This window comes from Nicotiana tomentosiformis, chromosome 11 (genome assembly GCF_000390325.3).
Source record: "Nicotiana tomentosiformis chromosome 11, ASM39032v3, whole genome shotgun sequence".
Taxonomy (NCBI): domain Eukaryota; kingdom Viridiplantae; phylum Streptophyta; class Magnoliopsida; order Solanales; family Solanaceae; genus Nicotiana; species Nicotiana tomentosiformis.
In genome coordinates this window covers 35,083,251-35,111,016 of record NC_090822.1, presented here as the reverse complement: position 1 = coordinate 35,111,016, position 27,766 = coordinate 35,083,251, and the positions used below count along the sequence as shown (strand labels likewise).

At 41.8% G+C, this 27,766-nt stretch overlaps 1 protein-coding gene across 3 annotated transcripts; it reads right to left on the bottom strand.

Annotated features, from left to right (window-relative positions):
* Nucleotides 1-861: 861 nt before the first annotated feature.
* LOC104103436 (1-phosphatidylinositol-3-phosphate 5-kinase FAB1B-like) lies at nt 862-27,472 on the bottom strand. Of its 3 annotated transcripts, none has more exons than XM_070187958.1 (13): nt 27,180-27,472; nt 25,463-26,146; nt 22,475-23,215; nt 17,369-17,522; nt 15,342-15,686; nt 13,915-14,766; nt 13,483-13,814; nt 12,336-12,459; nt 12,080-12,238; nt 3,246-4,733; nt 2,445-2,711; nt 1,647-2,019; nt 862-1,540 (listed from the first exon to the last, which is right to left on the bottom strand). In XM_070187958.1, exons 2-12 carry the CDS (start codon nt 26,050-26,052, stop codon nt 1,705-1,707), a joined length of 5,367 nt encoding a protein of 1,788 aa, XP_070044059.1. In that variant the 5' UTR covers nt 26,053-26,146; nt 27,180-27,472; the 3' UTR covers nt 862-1,540; nt 1,647-1,704. The 3 variants fall into 3 exon arrangements, with proteins under 3 accessions (XP_070044059.1, XP_070044060.1, XP_070044061.1); XM_070187959.1 differs by having other exon boundaries at nt 27,211-27,472; XM_070187960.1 differs by lacking the exon at nt 27,180-27,472 and having other exon boundaries at nt 25,463-25,885; nt 25,975-26,145.
* Between the last annotated feature and the right edge of the window lie 294 nt (nt 27,473-27,766).

Sequence of the window (27,766 nt, the reverse complement as noted above, 5' to 3'; positions counted from 1 at the left end):
GACATAGAAACCTAAATAGCTCCCATATCTCATTAGACCGTCGTAAGCTGCCAAGCCAAGATATAGCAAAGCTCAACCATCTGATGAGTAAGAATGAATATCTTCACCGCCTCATTGAACTTATTTGCTAAAGAGTGACAATTAAGCCAGTAAGCTCAACATCTCTTTTGTGTCGTGCCAGGGAATTAAGGTTTAATTAAGACACTGAATATAGTAACCTATTTGAGTTTGCAACAATTATACTCTGTTTGAGTACCTAACAAAAGTTATTTAAACTAGATGCATTTCCTACGTTTTCAACAAAGTAACAAATAAGCAAAGTAGTAAAATATCGTGAAATTGAAGGTTGACGCAGCAGATTTCAAACAAATAGACATGAATCTAAAACCAATTCGTAAAGACAGAACCGACAATTAGCTACACCAGTTTTGGGTCGGATTGATCCAATGGGTCAGAGGTTATACGGGTGGGTTTAATAGATTTCGAGTGGGGTTTAAATTCGTCCAATAAGAATGAGACACGTCATTAAAATTTATAATATTTTTAATTAGTTTGGCCTGCTAGTTTTAGTTTTAAGGGTAGGTTTGAGCTAAAAATTTAACAGTAGGGACAATTTTGGCTCAATAGGAGGGCAAATTTGCCAATTCTGATAGTTCAGGGGTAGTTTTGGCCCTTTTCCGTAATACAATTAAGGTAGAAATTCCCTGAGATAACAATTAAAATAGAAATTCACTACGATAACATTAAATATATGACCTTTGAACGAGTATTCACTACCAGAAATTCACCAAGATAACAATTAAAGATATGACCAAATAAATATTCACAACCAAAAATACACCAAGATAACCGTTAAAGAAATGACTTTGAACGGGCATTCACTATTAGAAACTAATTGTAATCTATTCTGCACAGTAGCGCATTTCTATCTCTCCGTTTGCTACATAAGATACAGCAAGTACAGATGCAAATGTAAAATCTGCAGAAGCTCTATTGCATCAGTACCATGAAGCCCCCGGATTTTCTCGAGTGGGGAACAACACCGTTGAATAGTTTCTGAATATATTGCAAGTAGAGAAGACATAACTGATTCAAGCAAAGGGCGCAAAATAGGAATAGGGCAAGAATCCCAATAAGAAATACTCTTTGAAGAGGGAGTTTATATATCTCAAGCGTGTACAAATTTCGAATGGCATCTAATTTTAGGACAGCTTCTAGATAAAATTCTATTCCTTCTTACTGCTACCATAACAGCCGTTGTCAAACCCTCTCATTCTCATTGAAGCACATGAATATACCAAGCACTTCCATTGAGCATCAAAATGGACGTATCAAGTTCCTGAAAACTAGAAAACCAACCTGGGGGAGGGGGTGCGGTGCGATATGTTCCTCGGACAATCCACTGGAGACCCTTTCTTCATCTCAAATCATAGGGAGAAAGAAAAAGAAGAAACACTATTGTCTGTACAAGAGCTTAGACTACAGTTGCAGAACTGCCAAAAAATAGAGATTCTTGGTGTGGAAGTAACTTCCTGTAGTACTGCTTTGAACAAACAAAAAAAAAACTACTATGAAGCAATTATCCAACATGTTCCTTCACAAAATATACAAAACTCATGCATAAGAAAGGTTGAGTAGAATTATACCAAGACCGGTCGGGGCAAATATCTTGAAAATTTTCTGAACTGATATTTAAGGATCACTTCATGTAGGCCCACTTGACACTTCGCATAGATTGGCTTGGGATCCACTAGAAATGCCTGTTGATGAAGACCATTGATCTGGCACCATCAGAAAGTATGTCGACATTGCTTTCCTGAATCTCGTTTTGTATTGCTTTGGAGAAATCACTGTTGGGGATGAATTCTTTGGCCCACCTAGAATGCCTGAAGCCTTTACCCACGTCTCAAGATGTTTGTCCCATGTATACTGTCTCATGAAATCAATAATACCGAGCACCAGTTCATGCTTTTCCTCATCCACTCCGACTAGTAATGAGTAATCCATCACATCTATTGACTGCAAAATGGTAACTGTATCAAAATAGCAGACCAGGGACTGGAAAACGCTCTGCATTTAATAATTGTGTTTGAAGAGCATGAAGTCGCACTTTGGAGACTTCAACATATACTTGATGCTGGCTGGCATTGACTAACAAAGAAACGCTTGGAGAACGTACTAAAATAAATAAGAGAACTACTGCAGCGACAAAGTCAAGTGCATCTTGCAAAAGAAGGGAGAAACAATAAGAAAGCAACGCAAAGATAAGGGGTATGGTGAAGAGAGAGAACAGGGAGGCGTCCCAGCAATCATCTTATTTGATCTTTACTGGAGTAGAAATGATAAACTAGTAACACCAGACAGAATTAAGAAATGCAGAACGATGTATAGAACACAATGCAACAAAGTAACTAGTCATGATAGGATTCTGTTTCAAAGCTTACCGCTAGAAATGAAGTATCATTCCACACAGCTCTCTGCAGCAGCCGCTTAGCCTTCGTTCCCACAAAAATCGGAGAAGTTGGCATTGCTTCAATTAAGTTCTGATCAAGTAAAACTTTGTTACTTCCACTTGAATCTGGATTATAGCGTGATCGAGAAGACCCTTTGAGGTCATACAGTTTAGTGATGTTGCGCTTAAAAAGAAGATTTTCCATAACAAGCACATCCATTCTTGATTCTTTCCCCCCTTTGAGATGCTTTGATGCAACCTAAAAATAATAATTGAAAAACGAAGTGAGCATCATGGGAAAAAGTATTAAGGGGGAAAAATGAACACGTATAACTACCGAAATGCTGTTAAAGATTGGAGAAGAAAATAAATTTCAGAGAATCTTTTAAGGGAAGACCAAAGTACAGAAGTTACATCTGTCCCGGTGAACCAATTTAAATGACCTTTATGGGAACCTTTTAATTTCTTTTACGGTACAGCGAGGAGCACCTCTAAAGCACAAGACTGACTATGTTGGAGAAGTTAGCTCTATCAAGAAATTAGGTCCACATAAATTTAAAATGAGAGGCTTAACAAAGATAATTTTACAAATTCTTCAAATATTTTGACAATAAATGTTTGCTTCAGGGAGGTCAAATGGAGATATAGTGACCCACAGATACAACCTTAGTTACAAACCTAGACTGATTCATCGAAATAAAAGTTGCTCCACAGCACACAGATATCAGAAAGCTGAAATACCGACTATAGCAGTGACTTTGGTTAAATAGAAATAATATACAGAAAATGATACCTGGTAGATCCCCAAAATCTTTGCCAAGCAAGTTGGGCTCCCACTAGCTATTGATTCAGATAAATACTTAAAGTAAGCTGGTGCAAACTTGATAAATGACTCCAACTCTGTCTTTGTTACCTGCTTGATGATAAATCGGTCGTCCAAGGTTTTGGCAAAGAAAACATTGCTCTTGCCACCCTGTGCACCCCATTTTTTACATCGGCAAAGGGACCGTATGAAGTCTAATTCATAGGGGCAACAAGACTTTCTTAAGGTCTCAAAATGCTTTGCATAATAACAGGTGACTGTGTACTTGACCTTTCCCAGAGGTCCATCATCTGAGAAAGATATTCGGGCATGCAAAGCATTAATATATGCAGGTGGATCCATGTTTGAGTTGCGAGAACTAAAACTCGATGACATGCTTTCATCTGTAAATCCGAAACTTCTTGGAGAGTTCGAAACTACTTCATCCACAGACGAATGTGAAAGTAAATTTAATGAATCCAGAAACGGCAGAGAAGCTGAAGATTTGTGATTTTCTTTCAGATTTTGAGGTTCATCTGACATTTGATTGTGGTAATCTGGTGACACAAGTGCATATGAGATAATACTTGTTGGCTCATCATCATAAACTGGAACAACAATGTCATTAACACCAACAGCCATCAGCAGCCTGGCACCACCTTGATGTAGCAATTCGCTAAACGACGAGATATAAACAGGATTATGCTCGTCCAATTTACCAATAAATTGTGGATTTGATGTGATATTCTTGTTGAAGTATCGATAGAAATTTGAAAAATGTGCCGTTGACCAGGTCAAGTAGTCCGCATTGTCAGACTTTGCAGATAAATGAGATGTTACAGCCCCACTTTTGCCACACATAGACCTTTCGACATCTGAGTTTGCTGTAACTCCAGTCAAAGCAGAAGAATCTACAAGGAAAGAATCTGGAAATGCACTGTTATGCTCCTTAATAGCCAGGTGGCCTTCACCAGTCCATGCAGCATCAAGAGTGTCAGATAAACTTTCCACAGAAGGGAACTTTCCATCTGAAAGTACACGTGTGACATTTTTTCCAGGTTCCAGTACATTTCCATCTCCTGTAGCCTGAGTGTCTTTCCCATGGGTTAAGTTCTCATCAATATTCAATCGTTCATGAACCCCATCAGGAATCTGATTGTGCCTTCCTTCATTTGATGTTATTTCAGTCTTCCCATACTGAAGAACTGAATCATAGCTACCTAAGCTTTTGCCAGGTCTCGGAATTGCATTCCTTTCAGAAAGTTCCTCGCTAGAGCTGAAGCACTTCTCCTTCAGTTGTGGTGTCAAACTGCCCTGAGTTTGGGAATTTTTACCATGAGAACTGGAAAGATGTATCAAGCGTCTGTCCCATAGATAAGCATGAAAAACCAACTGCCTTCTCAGTCGATTTATCTCAAGGATGTCAACTGCAGGCTGACCAACTTTGACTTCCCCACTAAGTGCCTTGCATAATAATCCCTAGAACAACGTGGACACCAGTAAGAAACAAGTCAAAGTCATTTGAAGCAACGTATGGAAAGTGTAAACAGAAGAAATAAAAGACCTGCCCTTTCTGTTCAGAAGGGAAGGATTCTCGAGGTCTGATGCCTTAATGACAAATACCATCAGTCACACTTTCAATTAGACGAAAGAGTTCTATTTCGAGTGATGGTGCCCTTTACACTAAAGCTTCCAAATCAGTAAATCTACTGAGCGAATTAACAGCAGTGATTGAAATGCAGCCCTGAGGAACAGTCCACCAGTTGAAGGAGTTCCTAATTGCCTCGGCGGAGGGGGTAAGTTCAAGGACCTAGCCCTAAGAGTTGTATGGTGTATGGTCTCAATGGCTCAAGAGGAAGAGGTGTGAGGCAAAGCGTGAGGAAACCTATCAAAGGAAGGGTTCTATATCACACATATTGGAAGGTTTTCTCCCAACTTCTGGGTTGACCGCCTAGTCAAAGGATTAAGCATATGGATAATGGAGTTACCAAAGTCGATCTCTCAGTTAGTACGGAAAGCTCCTTTCAGTACTTACTAGGGACACATGTTCATCTTGAGATTGATGTCTCTCTTCAATCAATACACCTTGTTTCCCTCTCTGTCTCATATGGTCTATTACGCGGCGCCTTCCTGAAATTCCTTGGAAGGGCGACGTAAGGCTAGGCAACCGATGTCAGTACGGTTGCTGTCCGCCAACTGAGGTCCCCTCCGTACGCTAGACTAGATTGTCAGTGCCGTACGGGAAAACCAATGTCATGAGCAATTGAAAGAGAGCAGAAAAGAGAATTGAGAATGAAAGAAAGCTTGATTGCATTGAATGAAAGCTATTACAGAAAACAAGACGGTGTCGGGGGGGAGAGACACCAGTACAGAGAATTGTTTGCTTGCTTGAAAGTTTTGATTGCTTGGTCCCCCTTAATAATGCTTAAAAAAATAAACCAAAGTTACATGACTAGACCTATGAAAGCTGAAAAATCACACTTAAAGAAAATGCAGCAAAACTACTCTATATTTACAATGAAAAGGACTTAGTCTTCTACAAAGCAGCAGCAAGTCCGTTGGCAGCAACTTTGTCTTTAGCATCAGGGTCTGCGCGCGCGGCATTGTCTGCGCGCGCGGCGCTGTTGGCTTTTGCCTGTGGCTGGGCGCTGGCGATGGCTATCGGTGGGGCGACAGAGGCACATGCGCGCTTGTCACTTGGAGCTGCCGAGACCACGGGGCCGACCGTGGCGACGGGCGTTGGGAGGCTGGCCAGGACGCCACGGGGCGCGTCCAAGGGGTCATGGGGCATGGTTGGAAAGCCGCCCATGACATTCTCCCCCACCTGAGTTGGCGACGTCCTCGGCGCCTTCCTTGCAAGGTAATCATCAATCAGGCTCTTGTAGGCTTTGAGGTTTGTTCCCCTCTCCCAAGTATTCTCCTCTGCATCACATCCCTGCCATTTCACCAAGAACTCCTGGTGATCTTTTCTTGAGGCGTGAATCACTCGATCATCAAGAATAGCTTCAGCACGCCTTTTCCCGGTTGAATTGGGGCCTCGAATACTTGGTATTGTGAGTTGGCTTCGTGAAGGATCCTCCATATCTTCCCGAAAAGGTTTCAGGAGACTGACATGGAAAACAGGATGGATTTTTCACCAAGCTGGGGTATCCACTCGGTATGCAACTTTCCCAATGCGCATTTCAATGGACAAGGGTCCAATATATTTTTGCAATAGGCGAGGGTCATGGACCCCTGCAAATAAGTACCGCTTTGGGATTTTGACCATCACTTTGTCTCCCACCTGGTATTTCACAAAGCGGCGATTCTGATCAGCATGCCTCTTCATCCGCTTTTGGGCTTTGACAAGATAGCTCCGCACTATCTCCAAATTTTGCTTCCATTCTTTTGAGAAGCTAGCAGCCCGAGGAGATTTTGACATGTTTGGTGCGTTCACTGTGTGTGGGAGTAGCGGTTGCTGTCCGGTAACAATTTCAAAAGCGCTTTTGTTGGTACTTGAGCTCTTTTGTGAATTGAAACACAGTTGAGCAGCATCCAGAAGCTTCACCCAATTCTTCTGCGATCCGGTCACAAAGTGCCGGAGATATTCCTCTAGCATGCCATTGAATCGCTCCGTCTGGCCATCAGATTGCGGATGAAAACTTGAGCTATGACTCAATTTTGACCCGAGGCACTTAAAGAGTTGGGTCCAAAAATTGCTAGTGAAGCGTGAGTCGCGATCACTAACAATGTCTTTAGGTAAGCCCCAATATTTGACGACATGAGAGAAGAATAGTCGAGCTGTATCTTCTGCTGATATATATTGTGGGGCTACTATAAAGGTAGCATACTTGGAAAACCGATCCACCACAACCAAGATAGTTGTGAGATCTCCGACCTTGGGCAATCCGGTGATGAAGTCCATGGAAACGCTTTCCCAAGGTCTTTTTGGTACAGCTAGTGGTTCCAAGAGCCCTGCCTGCGTCAAGCGGTCTGACTTATCTTTTTGGCATACTAGACAAGTCTTCACATACTGAGCGACGTCATCGACCATTTGAGGCCAATAATATGCACGGCGAAGTAATGCCATGGTGCGTTCCTCGCCGGGATGACCGGCCCACAAAGTATCGTGGCATTCTGCAAGAAGAGTCCGTCGCAGATCTCCTCCTTTAGGAACATAAAGTCGGTTCCCTTTCACCTTCAGGAACCCATCTTCGGTGTAGAACTGGCGAGTCTTGCCCTGTCCTACCAAATCAACCAAATACTGTGCAGCAGGATCCTTGATGAGTAGATCCTGTATCTGGTCTTTTATGGTGGTGGTTACTTCGCTTCCCTTTAGGGCGGCGAGTACACACATCGATGCTAGATCAGCTCTCCGACTGAGTGCATCAGCAACATGATTGGTCTTTCCACTTCGGTACTCCAGGTTGAAGTGAAATTCCGCTAGGAGTTCCTGCCACCTAGCCTGTCGTCCATTCAGCTTTGGCTGGGTCATGAAATGGCTAACGGCTGTGTTGTCTGTCTTGACCACGAATGGGGCTCCCAGTAGATAATGCCTCCAAAGGCGTAAGCAATGAACGACAGCCAATAATTCTTTCTCATGGGCGGCATAGCGCCGCTCTGCATCCTTCAGTTTCCGGCTCTCGTACGCTACGGGATGCCCTTCTTGTAGCAATACTCCACCAAGTGCATAGTCGGAGGCATCCGTTTGCACTTCGAATGGCTTGGCCAAGTCAGGGAGGGCCAAGATTAGGCTACTAGACATAGCCATCTTCAATGCGTCGAAGGCCTCTGCCCGCTTGGGGCCCCAATCCCACGGGGTGGCCTTCTTGAGAAGTTCTGTCAGCGGCACTGCAATGAGGGAGTAACTTTTCACAAACCGCCGATAGAAGTTGCATAGGCCAAGGAACGACCTCAAGGCATGTATATCCTTAGGAGGCGGCCATTCTGTAATGGCCTGAATCTTCTGCTGGTCCATCTTGATCCTCCCTTCCTCGATGACATGTCCGAGGAAGTCAATTTGTTTCTGAGCAAAGGAGCACTTGGATAGCTTCGCATATAATTCGTGCTCCCGTAATCGGGCTAGGACCTTCCGCAAATGCTCCAGGTGTTCTTCTAGTGTCTGGCTATATACCACAATGTCATCCAAATAAACCACGACGAATTCATCAATGTATTCTCGGAAGACTTGGTTCATCAAGGTGCAAAATGTGGCTGGCGCGTTAGTCAAGCCAAAGGGCATAACCAGGAAGTCGTACGACCCATATCTTGTCACACAGGTCGTCTTGTGCTCATCACCATCTGCAATCCGAACTTGCCAATAACCTGTCCTCAGGTCTATTTTGGTGAATACCGTCGCACCACCCAGTCTATCAAACAAGTCTGCCATTAGCGGAATAGGGTACTTGTTTCTCACGGTGATTTTGTTTAGAGCTCAGTAATCCACGCAGAGTCGTAAACTACCATCATGTTTCTTTTGGAATAGCACAGGGGACCCGTATGGGGACTTGGAGGGCACAATGATCCCTGTGTCTAGCATTTCCGTCAATTATCTCCGAAGCTCGGTGAGTTCGGGTTGTGACATTCTGTATGGCGCCCGGGCAGGTGGCTTCGCACCCGGCACCAACTCAATCTCATAGTCCACAGTTCGCCTAGGCGGAAGACGCTTTGGCATGTCTTGTGGCATGATGTCTTCAAATTCCAGAAGTAACTCCTTCACGGGTGCAGGAATGGGACCCGAGGAGCGTTCTATATCTTCCATGCGGAGGGTAGCCAGGAACGTGGGTTCATGTCTTTTTACCCCTTCTTTAACTGCAAGGCCGAGATGTTCTCGGCTGCCATCTTCATGGGAATGCACGGAATAATGCAAGGCTTGGCCCCATTTGCCCCCATCATCAGTAGCATGTCTGCATACGGTGCGGGCATGGTATTGGTCTGTCTCAGGAATTCCAACCCCACTATTAACTCAAAGTCATCTATGATCACTACGCGCAGGTTGAACTTTCCTTCATAAGGGCCAAGCTTCACTGGTACTTCTTTGGCTATTCCACCCACTGGTTGAGGTGGTGAGTTGATAGCCTTCACACGACCTTTGCCCTTTCCTACAACTAGTCCAAGACGCTCCACCTGAGTCGAGGCTAAGTAGTTGTGGGTGGCACCCGTGTCTATCATTGCCCGAATGGGCTTGCCATTTACCTTCATGTCAACGAACATTAGGGTCCTCTCTTGATGAGGAGGAGTCCTCAAATTCGCCTTCTTATTTCCTTTCCTGGCAATTGGACAGGGGTCCTTCTTCTTGCGGATACCGGCACTGGTTCCCGCTAAGGGCTCAGAAATGGAGCCAACAATTGCATTGAATGCACCTACTGGCTCGGTCTGGTCCGCATCATCGGCGTCGTCATCCGTCCCATCCTCAAAAGCTTGATGGGCGTTCATCTGTGCATGTGGACATTCATTATTCCAATGTGGTCCGCCGCAATGACGACATCCTGAGGGGGGCTTCCTCCCCGATCATTGTTGTTAGATGCAGCACTAGTACTGCTGGAAGAGGGAGCCTTGGATTTGGGTGCACTCCGGTCTCCTCCACTTCTGCTAGGGCCACTAGTGTTTGGTTGGCCCCCTTTGTATCCTCCTCGGACAGGCTGTTGAGGCCTATCCTTCCGGGCTTCCACTTGGTAATCCCCAAGGCACTCTGCTGCTTGGATTGCCTTAGGCAACGTGTCTACCCTTTGTCTCTGCAACTCCATCCGGGCATAAGGTTTCAACCCTTCCAGGAAGGTGAAGAGTTTGTCTTTGTCCCCCATGTCACGGATGTTCAGCATGAGCGCGGAGAATTCCCGCACGTAATCTCGCACTGATTTGGTCTGGCGGAGCTCCCGCAACTTTCTCCTGGCATTGTACTCAACATTTTCGGGGAAGAACTGTAGGCGTATGGCTGCCTTCAGTTCCGCCCATGTGTCGAGGGCATCTTCACCTGCCTTGATGGCTTCGTACTTCACCCGCCACCAGAGTTTGGCATCACCCTGAAGATACATGGCAGCAGTTGCTACCTTCTTAGCTTCTTCCAGGCTTCCCACGGCATCGAAGTATTGCTCGATGTCGAAAATGAAATTTTCCACTTCTTTGGCATTCCGAGCTCCACTGTATGGCTTTGGCTCAGGAATTTTCAGCTTTTGTGCCATGGGGGCGAGGTTCACACCACCCCCAAATTGGTTTCCGCCTCCTCGAAGTAGGCCTTGTAAAGCAGCATTGACAACATTGAGCTGGCCTGTCAAGTTGTCTATGGTTTGTTGCATGGCAGTCACCCTGTCTGCCTCTTGGTCCCTGTTGGCCAAATCCTCGGCACGCTCCTGCTGGAGGACCTCAAATTTACCAAAAATTTCAACTGCCTCTGTGGCTGCTGTTTGCCGGTCTCCTTCAGAGTCGCGACTGATGTTTTCTATGTCAACTTCGGCCTGGACGAGTCTGCGGTCCAGGTCGTCCAACCTTTGCACTAGGCTGGTCTTTAGATCGGGCACCATTTCCACGATGGGCCGTAATGCGTCAACCGTTCCCTCAAGGGTCGCGATGCGATCCCCATAATTCACCATGGTCAGAAATGGTGGTAATTGCAATGTAATCCCTCGTCCGATGTCGAGCCTAGGCTCTGATACCAACTGTTACGCGGCGCCTTCCTGAAGTTCCTTGGAAGGGCGACGTAAGGCTAGGCAACCGATGTCAGTACGGTTGCTGTCCGCCAACTGAGGTCCCCTCCATACGCTAGACTAGATTGTCAGTGCCGTACGGGAAAACCAATGTCATGAGCAATTGAAAGAGAGCAGAAAAGAGAATTGAGAATGAAAGAAAGCTTGATTGCATTGAATGAAAGCTATTACAGAAAACAAGACGGTGTCGGGGGGGAGAGACACCAGTACAGAGAATTGTTTGCTTGCTTGAAAGTTTTGATTGCTTGGTCCCCCTTAATAATGCTTAAAAAAATAAACCAAAGTTACATGACTAGACCTATGAAAGCTGAAAAATCACACTTAAAGAAAATGCAGCAAAACTACTCTATATTTACAATGAAAAGGACTTAGTCTTCTACAAAGCAGCAGCAAGTCCGTTGGCAGCAACTTTGTCTTTAGCATCAGGGTCTGCGCGCGCGGCATTGTCTGCGCGCGCGGCGCTGTTGGCTTTTGCCTGTGGCTGGGCGCTGGCGATGGCTATCGGTGGGGCGACAGAGGCACATGCGCGCTTGTCACTTGGAGCTGCCGAGACCACGGGGCCGACCGTGGCGACGGGCGTTGGGAGGCTGGCCAGGACGCCACGGGGCGCATCCAAGGGGTCATGGGGCATGGTTGGAAAGCCGCCCATGACAGGTCTTATGTACTCTAAGTCTTTCTTGTTTTTTTACCGTCTTGCTTAGGGAAGACACGTCTTTTTCTTTTTTCCTCCTCTAATCGGGCTGGAAAAACTTTTTTCTAGTTGCTACACTAAGGGTTAGCTCCTCTCATATTCTTTTTCTACTGCTACTTCTTATTAGAGAACCCTGATTATTTCTTTCTTCTCCAATTCGTTGCTGCATTAATTTTCACATATCTTAGAGTGAGAGAACGCACCTCTGAATTTTAAACACATACTTCACCAAAATTCTCAGTCCTAAAATGTCAAAGGTTTGAGACATGTTATCCACACCATACAGAGAGAAATTACTTGGGCTGTCATCTTTAGAAACAGTTGAACATCAAAAAGGTAACCATATCTATCTTCTCGCTCAGCCATACTGACAAATTTGTTTATACCTCACCGACAATGCAGATGACACAAGTTAGTATCTAAACAACAGGAGGGGAAAATAAAAGAATCACCTCAAACACAGTTTTCTCCTTCTCTAATATTTCTTCCATCTCTGCAATCTGCTCACTTATATTCGGTGCTTTCAAGCTACTATCAACAGAAAATTTTTCCAACTTTGCATGAAGAGCTTTGGACACCTCAGCAAACAAAGCATTAGCCCTTCTGTGCACCTTCTCTTGGAGAAAATAAGTACATCAGAAGAAAAAAAGAAAAAAAAAACGAAACATAGAGGTAACAAATTGAGGCAAGAATTCAGTCCAACTATACCTCATCACCTTCTTTCTGAATCCACTCGTGATTATCATGGCTAAATTCAAGCTTTGGAGGTGGGAGAAATACAGAATAAACATCAATAGGAGCATATCGAAAACAAGCTACCATTGTCCCAAACCTGAGGCAACAAAACCAAATATCAAGTGCAGAACAAACCATTGCTTGGGCAACAAGAAAAAGAAAAGAAAACTTAGTGGATAAAAAATAAAAATAAAAAATATTGGACCAGCAACACCGGTTAATTATACATGCACCATAACCACAATCGTGCACAAGACAACACAACACCAACTGAGAATATTAACCCAGAGCAGGGAAACATCATCATTGAAGAACTGCAAGTGCAACAGTAGTAAAACTGACAAGAAAATCATACACCTGTAAGATTTTCCTAATATAGGCCTTTTCCGCGATGTTATTATTTTTTGTGCAACTTATCCAGTTGCCAAGTTTTCTGGGAGCATCGTGTTGCTGTAATGTTCTCTCTTAGTATGATGTAATTCAATCAAGGGCAAGAAGAAATAGCATCACATGCTCAGTCAGAGAGCAACACAAGAAGCCCCCAATGTGAATTCTACGTCACAAAAACATTGGGGAACGACCAAAAATGATTCAGTAAAACCAACCATTAAGCCGTCAGGATAGCTGATGCATGCTGATGAGCTACATCATCAGAGTATTCATGCAAACCACTAAAAGCTAAGGACCCATGCAATATTAAGGACCTCTCAGACCAAGAAATAGTAAACAAAATGATTACACCTCATCGTAGAAGGAAGTTTGACATCAGTAGCTTTAGCAGCAGGGCTATAGTATTCAATTCAAGTCAACAAACTCTCACATAGAGTGGGGTTAGGCACTGAATTTAACAATGTATAAGGTAATAGTCCCACTACTTTATGTGAGACTGTTTATTTGAAAAAAGTACTTGATTACAGATACCAACTTTAACCATATTGAGGAAATGCATCCCAGGTGACTTCATGATAATTTTTCTGATGCTTCAGGTTTCTGTCTCTGGATACTTTACAGTTTACATGATATTCAGTAGTTGATTAAAGAAAATTAAAGTTAGGTGAAGGCATTATAATCCCAGTGTGAAAAGTTAATGCATAAAAATGCCATATAGGAAACAGCATACCCATAGAACCGGAGACATTCTCGGTGAAGAAGATGACCACAACTTGCGACCCTGCTCGCTGCTGCATGATTTGAAAAACTGAGTTCCAAAAATTTCCCAAATGACAATCCCCAAGCAGCATCAGACATCAATACCCTCCTGGTTGGAGGAGGGAAACCATTGGTCCGAGGACATCGCAGACACCTGTGCCACATCCATATCTTTCCTTCCCGTTCTCCTGGCAAGATACGTTCAGGTAGGTTCTTTACAGAAATTGTGAGGCTGCCTTGCCGATGAGTATAGCAATGAACATGTGCCTCTGGCGGCATTTCACATGAGGGACACCTATAATTCTGGTAAATGTATAACATATATCAGAAAAAAGTACCAGAATAAACCACGCATGCAAAGAATGTATCGAGTGTAACTTTAAAAGAGGAAGAGAGATATTACCTGAGCAAACAGCTGGTCCCGTAAAAAACGGCCCAAAGGCATATCAGAGAGTCCATAGTATTTTATTCGAGAAATATGAGCGCGCTCGCAAACAGTTCCTTTCCAAACACAGCGTGTTGAATGGGACACTAAAATACTCTGCTGATCGGAAGATGAGGAAGGAAACTCTTGCTTCGATGAGCCTAATTCCTCAAAGTAACTATTATCAAATTCCGGTAGCACCAATTCTGAAGTGTGAGTAGTGCGTAAAATTTCCACAACATGAGAAAGGCTACCAGCATCTCTCAAAGCATTGCTAGGAAAATTCGGTATATAATCATTTCCTGCAACTTCACCTCTGTCCAGTGGAGATTCTTCATGAGGGTCATTTGAAGCCATTTTATTCCTCTCGTCAGCTTGATCTGAGAACTGAAGCCTTGAATGATGTGAGGAATTAAGACAATCAGAAAGGTCTACCTTATTTGAGGCCGTTGTAGCACTAGCTAATGAGTTAGAACCTTCAGGGAAACTTGACTGTTCAACAAGCAGTGGAGCATTGTTGGATGATGATGTGATACCAGACAACATGTTGGTTGAGGAATGAGATGACATGCCAAGGCAATGGTGATCGAGCGGTCTCTGGGCTATGGGTAGAGAGAAACCAGGAATCATAGAAATGGATCTTTGAATAGTTGATGGTTTATCAGGCAATGCAACTTTAATTGGGGACTTCAAAGGGAGCTCTGGCAAGGAAGCACCTTCATCAGCAAGAAAAGATGTCTCCAGAGCCAGGTGATAAGCAGCAAAAACTCCATACTGGATAACACGTTTTATCTTCTTCAAATCATCCCCGTTGGCGCCCTTGAGCAAAATCTGAGACCCACCACCAACAAAAAGAGGAGATCAGCTTTCCGCACTTCTGACACTTGCACCAGGAAACTGTTAAATTACAGAATGATAGGTAAAACATTTCCTTTTTTTTTAAAATGTTGGTAGCGTCGGGACAGTTTGCGCTACCTCCCACCAGCATAGGAGCAACATTCACATTTTCTAAGATCATGCATAAACAGTACCTATAAGCTATAGCGAACATGTCTAAAGCCGAAGTTGAATAATTTTGAGCATAATAATTTACATACTGCTTGATGAACAAATCATATTCATAGCAAGTTTATTTAAACATTGAGACAAGACGTCAACTTTAATACCATATCGTACCAATGAGTATGTTATACCAAAGGATTATTCTTTCTTCCTTATCAGAATTTTCAACTAAGAATAGTTTTGGTTATTAGTTGTTAAAGCTACAAAGAAGAAATATAACCATGTCGACCATAAAGAAATTGGGTGTAAACTAAACTTGTAGAATGTAGTATGCCACACAATTCAGATTTATTTCATGCTCCAGCTATCATACAACTGAACAAGCCATTAAACATGTGACTTACCGTACAACCAAATGGCTTTGGGCATCCCTCGAAAAACATCAAGGTCTTTGTCAATTTTTTTCCAGCTTGCCCAGCACTACCATGCTCTTCTACGAACTTATCAACATGGAACGAATCACAGTACCCTAACTTCGGCGTTGTAAGATTATCAATTGAAGGGACTACTTGTGCACCTGTACAACGGGCAATACGCTCTAAAAGTGACCGCTTCACATTGAGAACCAGAGATATGTCTTTCGCAAGCAGGTATTCCTGCGCAAATCGAGATACAGACTTCTCTACTAACAGAATGCTTGGATGATGAGCATCAATCTTTGCAACAGCCATCTTTAGATGGTCCATTTCCTAGAAGAAAGAATGATCCAAGTAAAAGTTATGAACCAAACAATGTGAATCCAAGTAAAAGTAATGAACCAAATAATGCAATTGGGCCTCCCTAATATGCCTTTCTCAATACCATGGATAACAAGAAGTTAGAGTATTCCAGCTTACGAGAAACCAAAGAAACACCTCCAATGAGCGTAAAGGGCACCGTAGCGGCGTAGCCCCTAATTATCATTTCAGTTACTCCCTTGAAAAAATATTTTCTCCCTATGGTCTCTATTGTATTACACTGGGTATGTTGTTGTTGTTGTTGGCATCTATTGTATTATCCAGTGAATACTAAGAAAGTACATTGTAAAAGTCATCACAAGAACCAGTCTACTATTTTGACGAAAAGGAAAACAAAACCAGAATAAACTGATACAGAATCAAACAGAACTTGAATATAACAGAATTTATAGAAAATCGTGAAGTACAATACTGAAACACTTGCACATAGAAGAGACCTCCTTGAGCCTACCCCCTCAACCATCATAGACTCACTAACCAGCTTCCCCTGTTACATCCTCTCGTTTCCTCGTCCTTCTCATTCCCCAACTTCCCCATACTTATTACCTCCCCAGTCTGCAGTCAGTCCAAGATCTTCCATCAGCACAGACCATAGTTTTCTATGTTACAACAGATACAATTGCAACTTCTTGTCAAAAATAGAATAAACTGATTGACAATACACATTGGCCTAGAAGATACAAATTTAGGTCTAATACTCCGTTTAACTCGAAAATGAGGGGGAGACTTTGTGAGTTTCTTCCACCAAGGGATGTATCTTATAGTCCCTTTCGGTTTTTCAGTACTAGCTGGAAAGGAACTAGTATACATTTGCTTCTTCCTTTTTGTCCGATTCTGGAAGGATCAAAAGATTGATGAAGAAAGGAAGTATAACCCTCCACTTTTACCTTCACTTATCTTTTACTTGCTAATCAAACAAGGGAAAATACCTCTTACCTTTCCACTCTTTCTCCCCCCTCAAGAAACTCTTCCTCCTTCCAGCCCAACCAAAAAAATGACTAACCAAATCTAAAAATTTCCCAAATTTAAAGTACTACCCAGCAAATAAATGTACAGGAAATGGTAAATTTTGACAGCACTTACGTGTTGCTGAAATCATTATACTTCCTTGAACAATCAAAAATAAATGTACAGGAAATGGATCCTAGAAACTCAAAAATCTCTCCAAAGCAATAGCAATGATATTGTACATATTAGATTGCCCCAGCTTGTAGTTCACTTCAGAATCTTAAAGGAAACAATTACATATCATGGACCAGCCATTATTTTATCCATGTATTTCAGTCGTTAATTTTGTTTTCATGGTCAGTATATGATATAAAACCAATTCAAACCTTTTCTATGAGGCAAAGGCTTCTACAGTTTTATTAAGTAGATAGAACTATTAGTTTGAGTTGATGTGCAAGGAAAAAGAACAAGAGAGATGGTGCATTTTGCACAAAAACTTAATCTATATACGAACTTGAAAAATGTCTAGAGAAGGACAAAGAGTGATAAGGAGGTATAGCTAAGAGATAAAACGACAACCAGGTGCTGAACACGAAAAAGATCCTGCAGTCTGGGAGCAGAATTGCATTTCCTTGTCCTATCAAGTAACTAAAAATTATCAATAAAGAATTGGATTGAGTGAAAACCTGCTGCAATAAAGTGTCAAAACTTGACAAATGGTTAGCCACCCGTTGATATTCCAGTGCTCCTCCAAGAATTAGGAGTCTAGGCTTATCTATTTTTGAGGTCATTCGCCGGTGCGCCACATTTTTCTTACAAACAATGCCTTTAACCGCCATACTAATAAATAGCATAAAGGAGAATTTTATCAGCAGAAGGAAAATAAACTTCAGAAAACTTTCATAGTATGAGCAATAATTTAATGGAAAAATAAAGCACAATGATGCCAGAAACCAAGTGAAAGAATCATTCAATAGGATTGCTCCTGCTGGAAAAATTAACATTTAGCACCAATTTAAACACATCACATAGAATCTGTGCAAGCAAAAAAACAAGCAACTCGAAAATCTGATTCCTGCATCATGGAGCCTGCAGTTATTTGGTTGATGTTAGAATAGTTATATGAATGTATGTAATTAGTCCTAGTCCCCTATGTAATAGGAGTAGGTTATGTGTTATGTACACATATAAATAGGGCTTATTGTAACATAGAATATTAATCAATAATATTTTTTCCCGTGCTTCTCACATGGTATTAGAGCAACTAGTGAGAAATCCCCGTTGTGCAGTTACCAGCGAGTCCGGGACAGTCACTGTGCCTTTTTCCGGTGACTTTCAGGCTGGTTTTTTACTAAATCCCTTCTCCGGTGGGTTTTTTACGAAAAATAACACCACCAGCAGGTGCGGATTTCTCAGGCGACCAAACCCCAGAAAACCACCCCGGCAGAACCCCATCCGCGCGCTCTCACGCGCCTCCAGAGCTTCTGACGCCGGCGGCGCGTCAGACCCACGAGCCGGCGCGTGAACAGTTTTCCGGCCATCTTTTTCGAAAATTTCTTCAGGACAGTCTAATCTTCTAGTAATTCCGACCAGGCCCATACTGTTTTCTTTTTATTCCGAGCACTTTGATATTTTTCCGGCGTGAACAATGAGTTTTTCCGGCGAGAACAGTGATTTCCAGAAAATTTGTGTTTTTTCGGCCCAATATTATAATGGCGTTCGTATAAGAAGTCTTTACCTCACAATCCGTTGGATCCAATTCATTGAATCCAATCCAGATGGTTTCTTTACCGGATTATATTGAGTTCCTTCAGTACAAAGCACGTAAACAGACATCTTCAGGATTAGCCTCCGTTGTTCCAACAGATAGTAGCATGACTTGTGCCTCCCAATCTTCAACTTCTGAGTCTTGGGTCATTGATTCAGGTGCATCTGATCATATTTCTGGTAACAAATCTCTTTTCACCAATATTTCATATTCTCAATCTCTTCCAATAGTCACAATGACCAATGGGTCTCAAACCATGGCAACTGCAATAGGTCAAGCAAGTTCACTTCTTTCCTTACCTTTAGACTCAGTTCTTTATGTTCCCGGTAGTCCTTTTAATCTAATAGTCGTTAGTCGCTTAGCCAAATCACTTAAATATGTTGTTTTATTTCTTGATGACCTTGTTTTTATACCGGAACGCAGTACAGGGCGGATCATTGGTACCAGACGTGAATCGGATGGACTTTATTACCTTATCCTTGTCTTCCTTCAATAACTTGTCTCGTTACTGATTCACCAAATTTATTACATAAACAGTTGGGACATCCTAGTTTGTCAAAACTTCAGAAAATGGTACCTGGCTTATCTCACTTGTCCACTCTAGAGTGTGAGTCATGTCAGCTCGATAAGCATACCCGCTCCCATATCCCGCGGCGTCTTGATAATCGAGCAGTCACCTTTTACTTTAGTCCATTCAGATGTTTGGGGTCCTAGTCGGGTGAGTTCTACCTTGGAATTCCGCTACTTTGTCAGTTTCATTGATGATTATTCCAGGTGCACTTGGATATTTTTGATGAAAAATCAATCTGAGTTGTTTTCTATTTTTCAGACCTTCCACGCTAAAATTCAAAATCAATTTGGGGTTTCTATCCGCACATTTCGTAGTGATAATGCCCTAGAGTATTTGTCTTCCCCATTTCAGCAGTTTATGAACTCCCATGGGATTATTTATCAAACATCTTGTCCGTACACATCCCAACAAAATGGGGTAGCTGAAAGAAAGAATAGAAATCTTATTCTCGTACCCTACTCATACAATCTCATGTTCCGCTGCGTTTTGGGTGGGATGCAGTTCTTACATCTTGCTATCTTATTAATCGTATGCCATCTTCAGCTATCCAGAATCAAGTTCCATTCTCTGTCTTGTTTCCCCACTTACCTCCCTTCCACTCCGTGTCTTTGGGAGTACGTGTTTTATTCATGACCTTACTCCAGGAAACGATAAGTTAGCTCCTCGTGCTCTTAAGTGCATATTTCTGGGTTACTGGAGAACGCAAAAGGGATATCGATGTTATTCTCCTGACCTCCAGCGGTTTCTTATGTCTTCTGATGTTACCTTCTTTGGAACCCAATCATATTTCACAGGTCCAGTTAATCACTTAGATATTTCTGAGTTGCTACCAGTTCCGTCTTTTGGAGATTCAGTCACTATCTCCCATTCATCTTTCTCCATAGCTCCAGTTGCAGCTCCACCACCTCCAGCTCCAGTTGCAGCTCCACCACCTACAGCTCCAGTTGCAGCTCCACCACCTATAGCTCCAGTGCCACCACCGAGTCCAATGCCACCACCGAGTCCAGTTCCACCAACTATAGCTCCAGCGCCACCACCTAGTCCAGTTCAACCTTCTAGAGCTCCACCACTCCTGACTTATCATCGTCGTCCGCACCTAGCATCAGGCCCAGCTGATTCACATCCTGCACCTAACCTTGCTAATACTGCGGACTTGTCTCCTCTTAATCAACCGATTGCACTACGAAAAGGTATACGGTCCACACTTAATCCTAATCCCTATTATGTCGGTTTAAGTTACCATCGTCTGTCATCATCCCATTGTGCATTTGTGTCATCTTTGTCCTTTGTTTCCATCCCTAAGTCTACAGGTGAAGCACTGTCTCATCCCGGTTGGCGACAGGCTATGATTGACGAGATGTCTGCTTTATATATGAGTGGTACTTGGGAACTTGTTCCTCTTCCTTCGGGTAAATCGACTGTTGGTTGTCGTTGGATGTATGCAGTCAAAGTTGGTCCAGATGGCCAGGTTGATCGACTCAAGGCCCGTCTTGTTGCCAAAGGGTATACTCAGATATTTGGACTCGATTACAGTGATACTTTCTCTCCCGTGGCTAAAATAGCATCAATCCGCCTTTTTCTATCCATGACTGTTGTTCGCCATTGGCCTCTCTATCAGTTGGACATTAAGAATGTTTTTCTTCACGGTGACCTTGAGGATGAGGTTTATATAGAGCAACCACCTGGTTTTGTTGCTCAGGGGGAGTCTAGTGGCCTTGTATGTCGGTTGCGCCGGTCCCTCTATGGTCTAAAGCAGTCTCCTCGAGCCTGGTTTGGTAAGTTCAGCACAGTTATTCAGGAGTTTGGCATGACTCGTAGTGAAGCTGATCACTCTGTATTTTATCGAAATCTGGTCGTTTATGTTGACGATATTGTTATTACCGGCAATGATCAGGATGGTATTAGTAAGTTGAAGCAACATCTCTTTCAGCACTTTCAGACTAAGGACCTGGGCAGCAGCAACAACAACAACAACAACCCAGTATAATCCCACTAGTGGGGTATGGGGAGGGTAGTGTGTACACAGACCTTACCCCTACCCTAGGGTAGAGAGACTGTTTCCGATAGACCTTCGGCTCCCTCCCTCCAAGAACTCCCCACCTTGCTCTTGGAGTGACTCGAACTCACAACCTCTTGGTTGGAAGTGGAGGGTGCTCACCACTAGAGCAACCCACTCTTGTCGACTAAGGATCTGGGCAGATTAAAGTATTTTCTTGGTATTGAAGTCGCTAGGTTTAGCTCAGGTATTGTGATCTCACAACGGAAGTATGCCTTAGATATTCTTGAGGAGACAGGAATGACAGGTTGTAGACCTGTTGACACTCCGATGGATCTGAATTCTAAACTTCGCGATCCTGCAAGATATAGGCGGTTAGTTGGTAAATTAAATTACCTCACAGTGACTAGACCTGAATTTCCTTTCCTGTGAGTGTTGTGAGTCAGTTTATGGATTCTCCTTGACTAATGTGATAGTCATTGGGATGCAGTTGTCCGCATTCTTCGGTATATAAAATCAACTCCAGGCAAAGGCTTATTGTTTGAGGATCGAGGCCATGAGCAGATCGTTGGATACTCAGATGCTGATTGGGTAGGATCACTTTTGATAGACGTTCTACGTCTGGATATTGTGTCTTAGTAGGAGGAAATTTGGTGTCTTGTAAGAGCAAGAAACAGAATGTGGTTGCTCGGTCTAGTGCAGAAGCAGAATATCGAGCAATGGCTATGGCGACATGTGAGTTAATTTGGATCAAACAGTTGCTCAAGAAGTTGAAATTTGGTGAGATTAGTCAAATGGGACTTGTGTGTGATAATCAAGCTATTCTTCATATTGCGTCAAATCCAGTGTTCCATGAGAGAACTAAACACATTGAGATTGATGTCCCTTTTTTAGAGAAAAAATATTCTCGGGAGATATTACTACAAAGTTTGTAAAGTCGAATGATCAACTTGCAGATATTTTCACCAAGTCCCCAACTGGTCCTCGTATTAACTACGTATGTAACAAGCTCGGTACATATGATTTATATGCACCAGCTTGAGGGGGAGTGTTAGAATAGTTATGTGAATGTATGTAATTAGTCCTAGTCCCTTATGTAATAGGAGTAGGTTATGGGTTATGTACACATATAAATAGGGTTTATTGTAAACATAGAATATTAATCAATAATATTTTCTCCCGTGCTTTCTCAGTTGACAATCAGAAGTAATCGCAGCACAGAATAGGAGTCTAATCAAAGACAAACTGAAGTCAATAACTAAAATAAGCCAAGTATCAAATTTGAATGCAGGGGGAACAACAATTGAGCTGCAACGATACACAACATGAACATTTTGTTTAGGTGTCGAAAGTTAGGTTTATTTGTAATTCTTATACAGAGAAGATGAAAAGAAGGTATATGAGAAAGTTTAGTTTAGGTCATAATAGAAAAGCCATATAATCTGATGTAGAAAAACCTTTCTCTACGATGTCCACAGGCAATGCATTTAATCTTCACATATCCACAAGGATCCATTCCTCCATTTTGACTCATGTCAGGCTTTAGGAGTGTAGCAGCTTCCCAGGATAAAGATGTGATTATCTCCGACCAACTCTCTTTATTATCCTCCTCAGCTGGACGAATTTTTTCAACTAGCAAAAGCTGCACAATCAAAGCTTTAAAATGTCCATCAACTACATTTTTCATGGCATTTCTATGCTCTTCGGTTGACCTATACCTACTATGGTACTCTCCACCAGCTAAGTTGCACGATGAATCCATGTAACCCCACTCCCCTGGGGCTTCTTCACCACCACCATCATCCTCGTCAAATAAAAGAGATTCTCTGTCATCCTCCTCTGTTTCTGGCTCTGGTGGCAACCAGAGTAAATAACTATTCTCAAAGTCAACAGGTGCATTATCTGTATCATTCACATCATTAGGAGGAGGACCTTCATGCTCGATACCATTGATACAAGTATCTGCTTCATTCCCAAGCTCTTTCATCCCTTCTGAGTTATGCCATTCACTTTTCTCTGCCAATAATGAAGAATTTACACTATTTGATTCAATTTCAGCAGGTTGGTTGTTGCTTGGTCCACAAATATTATTCATCTCCTTGTAGTTGAAAGCACCATAATAGACATCTGGTGGAGTAAAGTGCCTTGGCTCCGAATGTGATCCACAAACACCATAATTATCATCCTCATCATCACTCCTGCCATAGCAATGCTAAGTAAGATAGCTAATTGAAACATACACTGAATAGATGATATTTGCCTAGAAATAATACATGAAATTATACATAAGAGCAGGTAAAGTATAGGTCTGATTTCAAGTGTCTCATCTATCTGTCATGATAATACTATACATACTTGGTCCATACAAGATAATCAAACCTGCAACTCAGAGGGTGCTCCTCATAAAATATAGCTCTCCCCTCCCAAAAATCCTTAAACTTGTAGACAAGGCAGAGCCGCAAGGAAAAAAAAACCTTGGTCACGATCCAAATATGCCGTTATGGGTCTTTAGTACACGGACTAAGGTACATAACCATATCCGATATGGGTCACTCACAAGTGTTCAGTACAGTTTCAGTTTTTGGCTAATTTTAGTGTATTTTGAACAACCTGCATTAAGAACCTATACGCATGTCACACCCTCTCAACACATGTATATCAAGGCAAAAAAAGGATCCATGTTAAAGTTTATCAAACAGAACAAACTTGCAAAAGCTCAACCCATTTAATACTCGCGAAAACTCAGGATACTTTCCATTTTAGTGTTTCCAATTTGTCAACCCTTCCGGTCTTTCGAACTCCAAACCGCGACCACCGGGGCTCTTTTCTCTCCTCCTCCATTTCATCATCATTATTTCAATTAACCGCCTTCAACATCACCAGTGACCTCCACAGGCCACAGCTCCTACTAACCTAGGCCATATGGCTATCAGATTCTCCCTTCCTTATCTGGCGAACTTTGCTTTCTCTAGTTCTCTTTTTCTAGAAATTCTATTCCTCATCATTTTCTCCGGTGAAACCAGCAGCAAGTAAACCTTAGCACCACCCCCACCACCGGGGGCACACACAGATTTTCTCCTTTAGCTCTCGAATATAGTTTTTTAACTGAGTTATTTGCCTATACGGCATAAATCGAATGACGACAACAACAACAACATTTAACCCTCAATCTCAAACTAGTTGCGGTCAGCTATATACATCCTTAATATCTGATGAGCTCCAATTGGACACATTCATTGCACTACTCCACAATGTGTCCTAAGATTATCTAAAACTAGGGATCCTCTAAATCTTAGACATATCCTTACATTTTCATAGAATCTGCATTCAAGCTTTAAAAACTCTTTCAAACACTTGACCTAATGCAAGTGTGCTTACAACGACTAACCTAAATTTCAAGTAGTTGGTGTTGCCTTTAAGGATATTTTGCTTCCAATATATTTTGTTCTTTGCTAAGTCCACATAAATTTTAAAAAACTGTACGTCTTTCCAGACATACTTCGTCCAAGTCATATAGGTCTATCCCATCATTTTAAAATCTTCAGTCATCTGATGTCACACCTATGATCTGGTGTTGACATGGCATAAATAAAATCCTATTTCTAATTTATCTAAATGACTTGATCCCAACTAATTATATGAACGAGTTCGAGCTTAGTTGCTATACAAAAGAACCGAGCGGAGGTCGAGATTGAGCTCGTAAAAACTTAATCCAAACAAGGTTAAGCTCGATTCGAGCCTTGTATATATGCTAAACCAAGTTCAAACCTATAAAGCTGGTGTGATTCAGCTCATATCCAGCTCTAAATATAGCAACAATGGGGCGACATTAAGTTTCTTATTCTTTGTTAGGTTTACCAGATCAAGACCTGTTGGATTTACCAACTGGGGTTTAAATTTGCTTAGCTAGAGAATACCTTTGATCAAGTTTACCAATCAACTATTATCCCAGAAATTCTTTACATAGCAACAATCAGCAACTAAATACTGAAAGTTATTCTAAAGCAGTGAGGCTTTACAACTCACAAATGGACAGACAATAAATCAAAGCACTAATAGAAGGGCCATAAATCAAAAAAGTAAAAATTGTTAAAGAACCTTGAAAAAGTATCTTCTATTAATTGAAGCACTGTAATATAGATGGTTTCTTAATCCAGGATCACATAGAAAGATCAGCTAAAAGCTTTCTGTTCATATGTAGATCTAGCAACATGCAAATTATGATTTTGATCATATATTAAATAAGATTGCAGCAATTACAACAACAACAAAACCAGTTTAGTCCCACAAGTGGGATCTGGGGAGGGTGGGGGGTCTCGGGAGGGAAAGATTGCAGCGATTATGCAATTTTTATGTGTCAGCAAACTAGCAAGAGGGGCGTAAAGGAAATGAAATCCTGTTTATACATGTTGTTTGTCTGTACATATGACACTAATAATAGATACCTGTAGCAAGAGACAAAATGACCAAAATCTGGATTCCCCAGAGCTGTTTCTTGGTCTTGCTTGAGACCTGCAGGACCCATCTGAGCTGATTGAGAAGCGCTTTGGCATGAGCTGCATGTTACATGCTGATATGGCCCGGTAGGGTAAACAGTTGAACTACCACTGCTACCACTGTTACAAGTACAGCCCGACTGGTTGCTGGCCAAACTTGTGGTAGAAGGAGATGGGCTGAGGCCTGGACTAGAAAGGTTCATCCTACTATCAACTGTGGCTAACCCCTGCTGCCACTGCTTAAAACAGAAGTTACAAACCCTTATCCTGTCTCCATCTTCCCGGCCAGCCTTGGGCTCCTCATTTGGGACAGGAACAGAGTTTGATGCACATTTGGCACAGAAAACTCGGCCACAGAGACGGCAATGATGCCTGCGGTTAAATACAGTAAACTGAGAGTCGCACTCGTAGCATACCCTACAGCTCTGGTCGGGCATCCAGAAATCCCTGGACACACTCACCTGCTCTGTCCTTCTCGGGATCCATGATTTTACTATGTCAACTATCTCATTGAGCTTCTTATTTTCAGGCGTATCCATGAATGCAACTTCCAGGATATCATGCTCATCATTATCTAATAATCATCTGCCACTGCTCGTGCTACTACCAATATGTATGCGTCTCCAATATATACTGCATAAAGAAAAAGGGAACTCAGCGCACATTCAGATTATCATACGCATCACTGCCTACTATCATCCGCTAGAGATTCTACAACTACCAATTCAAATATTCTCCAACATCTAAAGAAATGACAATCAAGCTTTAGTTGGGATATCTCATATCTCACAGCAGGTGTTCTTTTAGCTCAGACTTCTATTTTGTGGAGACTGTTAATATGAGACAAAGCAATCACAACTGAAAAAGGCAAAAGAAAATAAATTCTAGACAAAGCAATCACAATTGGAAAAGGTAAATGATAATAAAATTCTTAAATCACAAAAGAATATCAATCGATAAGCTACACCGCAATCCCAAAGTAATTGGAGTTGGCTATATGAATTATATACCTGCTCCGCTCTATTTAGACCTATTTCATTCCAATACGAACTAATTCTCCTTTCAAGGCAAAAATCACAAAAGAAAAATGATAAGTACCAATTTTATTCTCTCCACCCAAATCCTTACCACAACACCTAAAAGAAGTGAGTTTAACTCAAACCCTTTTCACGATTTAGCTAAACTTTACAATGGAATTGCTACTTTACCATAAAAGAAACATCTTTTATTTTTGCAGCTCTCTCTTCAGCATCTTATATAGACTGAAACCCAAATTACTGCGGATAAATCAAGCAACACAGATTCCGCTACATCCCCAAGGGTGTGGCGTAATGGTCAACGAAATAGGTTGAGAACCATGAGATTTTCATGTTCAAATCTAAACGGAGTCAAAAACACTAAGTGATTTCTTCTCATTGTTATCCGTATGTGTGCTGGTGGCAGGCACCAAATACATGTGGAATCAGTACAGGTGCGTGCAAACTAGCCCGACACCACGATTATCAAAAAACACAGATTACACTGTTTCCTTATATTACATAACCATTATATATGACAATACTACAAAATTGAAGAGTACAATAGCAATTCAAATAGACATTAAATCAAACAAATGAAGTGCATATGAAAATTGCTTTATTAATTCCAGCAGTTAACAGAATATAACCAATTTCAGATCCTCTATACACCGAACCCACCACTGGCCACCGTCTTCTTATTCTTCTTCTTCTTCTTTAAACTTGTTCTTTCAGTTAAAATTTCTTTTTTGATATTTTGTTTTTCGGTTGTAGAGAAAATAATCATAATGTGGAATTAAAGTTGCAGCTGAGAAATTGGAGGCAGTGATTAGATGTGCATGAAAAGTAGTACACTAATCATTTTGATTTTTGTTAAGGAGGAAAAAAACACAAGAAAGTTAAAAAGATAAAGAGAGTCACGAAAATAATATGAGAGGAAGACAAAGACACAAATAAAGGTGGTGAGGGTTTTGTGTGCATGCATTTCTTTGAATTCTTCATCTTTCAGTTTCTTGCCACGTGCCCACTTCAATTTTATTTTTTTTTTGTTTCGTCTATTTAAAAACAGGAAGAAAGAATTACAACGTACATCATTGTAATAAGTATCCTACTTAGCACATCTTATCTTCTTTCGAAAATGACTTTCCTATCTATTAGTATTGTGACAAAAATATATATTATAAAAGCATGTAATATTTTAATCGCATATTATGGGGCATTTGCATGTATATACTCA